We start from the raw sequence: 2500 nt of genomic DNA on the forward strand, positions 1-2500 counted from the left end.
GTGTGTGTGTGTGTGTGTGTGTGTGTGAGAGTGAGGTGTGTGTGTGAGTGATGTGAGTGATGTGTGTGTGTGTGTGTGTGAGTGGGTTAGTGAGTGTAAATGTGTGTGTGTGTGAGTCTCTGTGTCTGAGGGGTAAATCTCTGTGCGAGTGTTTCGGTGAGTGAGTTTAAATCTGTGTGTGTGTGTGTGTGAGTGTGTGTGTGTGTGTGTGTGTGTGTGTGTGTGTGTGTGCGTGTGCGTGTGTGCGTGTGGTGTGTGTGTGTGTGTGTGAGTGTCTGTGTGTGAGTGTCTCCACCAGGGAAGAGAGAAAGCTGCGGAACGTTCTTCACACTTAACATTCTACATCCACACGAGACAGAGAGAGACTAAAAGACAAGAAAGATAACAACACAAACTCACCTCCCCCACCCCCACCCCCACCCCATCCCTATCTCCTTCACCTCATCTCCTTCAGCAGTTCACCCAGTCGCCATGGAGATGACACGACTGGGTGAACTGTCTTGATAGGTCTGCTGGTGTGGGCTTTGTCCTCCGGCTCTTGCAGGTGCAGTCCGGCACCTCCCCATCAGCATCAGCACCAGCATCAGCATCAGCACCAGCATCAGCACCAGCACGGCATTCAGCACGGCATTCAGCACACCGCCAAATTAAGTCATCAATTTGAGCCGGCCAGGCTGGCCCCAAACAACAGCCTTCTCTCTCTCTCTCTCTCTCTCTCTTTCTCTCTCCCTCTCTATTTATCTCTCTCTCCTCTCTATCTCTCCCCTTTCTCTGTCACACTCTCCCTCTCTCTCTCAACCTCTCCCTCTCTCTCAACCTCTCTGTCTCTCTCTTTCTCTCTCCCTCTCTATTTATCTCTCTTTCCTCTCTATCTCGTCCCTGTCACACTCTCCCTCTCCCGCTCTCTCTCTCTCAACCTCTCTCTGTCTCTCTCTTTCTCTCTCCCTCTCTATTTATCTTTCTCTCCTCTCTATCTCTTCCCTCTCTCTCTCAACCTCTCCCTCTCTCTCTCTCTCTCTCGCTCTCTCTCTCTATCTCTCTCTGCTCTATTTGAATGCCTTTCAGCTCAAGGCTGGCAGCAAAAAGCTCACAGTTTTTTCAGAAACAAACAGGAAAGCCTGGCTCTTTTGTCCGTCCTCACCGCTGGCTTCTCGTGGTCCATCTCCCTCTCCTCGCTCGCTAGCACTCAATCTCTTTTGTCTCGTCATTAGTCTCTCCTCACTTCTCCTCCACCTTGCCGCCTTCCCTTCATCCCACTCCTCTCTTCCCTTCATCCCACTCCTCTTCTCTCTCATATCATCGAGCTGAAATGTTCCGGAGCCTCTGTTGAGAATGATTCACAGGAGCACAATGTTTCAACATGGAAAGAGTAAAGGTATCTTCACACAAGGCCTTATAAATAGGACTGAAAGATAGGTACAAGATACAAAAACAAGATAGATACAAAAAACAGAGTGAAGTTGTGTGGGTGTAACTGGACCGTTCTGCAGAGCCAAAGCTGGGTCCTCTAGTCTACACCAATTCAAACTAGTCCATCAGCACCAGACGCTGTCTCCGCTCCAGCGCTCGCTGTCCTACTGTACATTTTCTCCACAGCCTTGTTCTATTGTTAGTTTCTTTTTTCTCTTTCTGTGTCTGTTTCTTTCTCTCGTTCCAAACTAGCCGAGGCCTTGGCAGGGAGTACAGAGTGCTTGTGCCCCATTACCAGTTTCCTTGATCACATTGCTCACTAGGGATCATCTGCTCCCCATTCCAGAGCCAACATGGAGGGGGGGCGGGGGGGTGGTCGGGGAGTTGCGGTGGTTATGGGTAATGTTCCCTTTCATCTTTTGCCCAAATGCTTTCTGAATTCAGGACATGGCTGATTGGCTGCCTTATTTATGTGACTCGTAGGAACAGCAAAGTGAAAGGGGGAAAAAGACACAAAAAAAAAAGTGAGAACGATCGTTTATCGTTTGTCAAGAGAAAGTTCTGGAAGAACCCCTGAGCATAGAAGAGTGAACCCCTCTGCAAGGGCGGTGTGGGGAGATACTGTATTACAGCATCGCATGGGACTTCCACACATGATTTTAAAACACTCCAGCGCAGTTTCGCTGAGGCTTAACTTCTTTGAGAGATCCCAGCACATTACTGAATTTGCGTGTAAAATGACTGGCGGTCAAATCTAATAATCCCCAGCATGCATCACACGTAAAGTTCAGTTAGATTGAACTGATTTTTGACGTCCTTCCTCCATCCATCTTATGTTTAGCCGTTTCTCTCATCCTCTGTGTTCTAGAACCTCCCATTGGTCAGATGAGGCCCCCCCACGGCTCGGTGACCCCCCAGAAAAACAGCAACCTGCTGGTGATCATCGTGGTTTCCGTGGGAGCCGTCACCATCGTGGTGGTCGTCATCGTGGCTCTTATCTGCACGCGTCGCTCTTCGGCTCAACAGAGAAAGTAAGTCCTCATTCCTCTGACCTCCTCTTCCTCTCCCCTCGTTTGTGTCAGGTGTTTCT

General features: G+C 49.4%; 1 protein-coding gene across 1 annotated transcript in view; it reads left to right on the plus strand.

Annotated features, from left to right (window-relative positions):
• Positions 1-2500, plus strand: part of dcc (DCC netrin 1 receptor) — a 155037-nt gene that overhangs the window by 128353 nt on the left and 24184 nt on the right. Inside the window, exon 22 of the mRNA XM_031577481.2 lies at positions 2279-2441. Coding sequence (XP_031433341.2) covers positions 2279-2441 — 163 coding nt within the window. The remainder of the gene's footprint in view (positions 1-2278; positions 2442-2500) is intronic.

The sequence above is a fragment of the Clupea harengus genome, chromosome 12 (assembly GCF_900700415.2).
Source record: "Clupea harengus chromosome 12, Ch_v2.0.2, whole genome shotgun sequence".
Lineage (NCBI taxonomy): Eukaryota > Metazoa > Chordata > Actinopteri > Clupeiformes > Clupeidae > Clupea > Clupea harengus.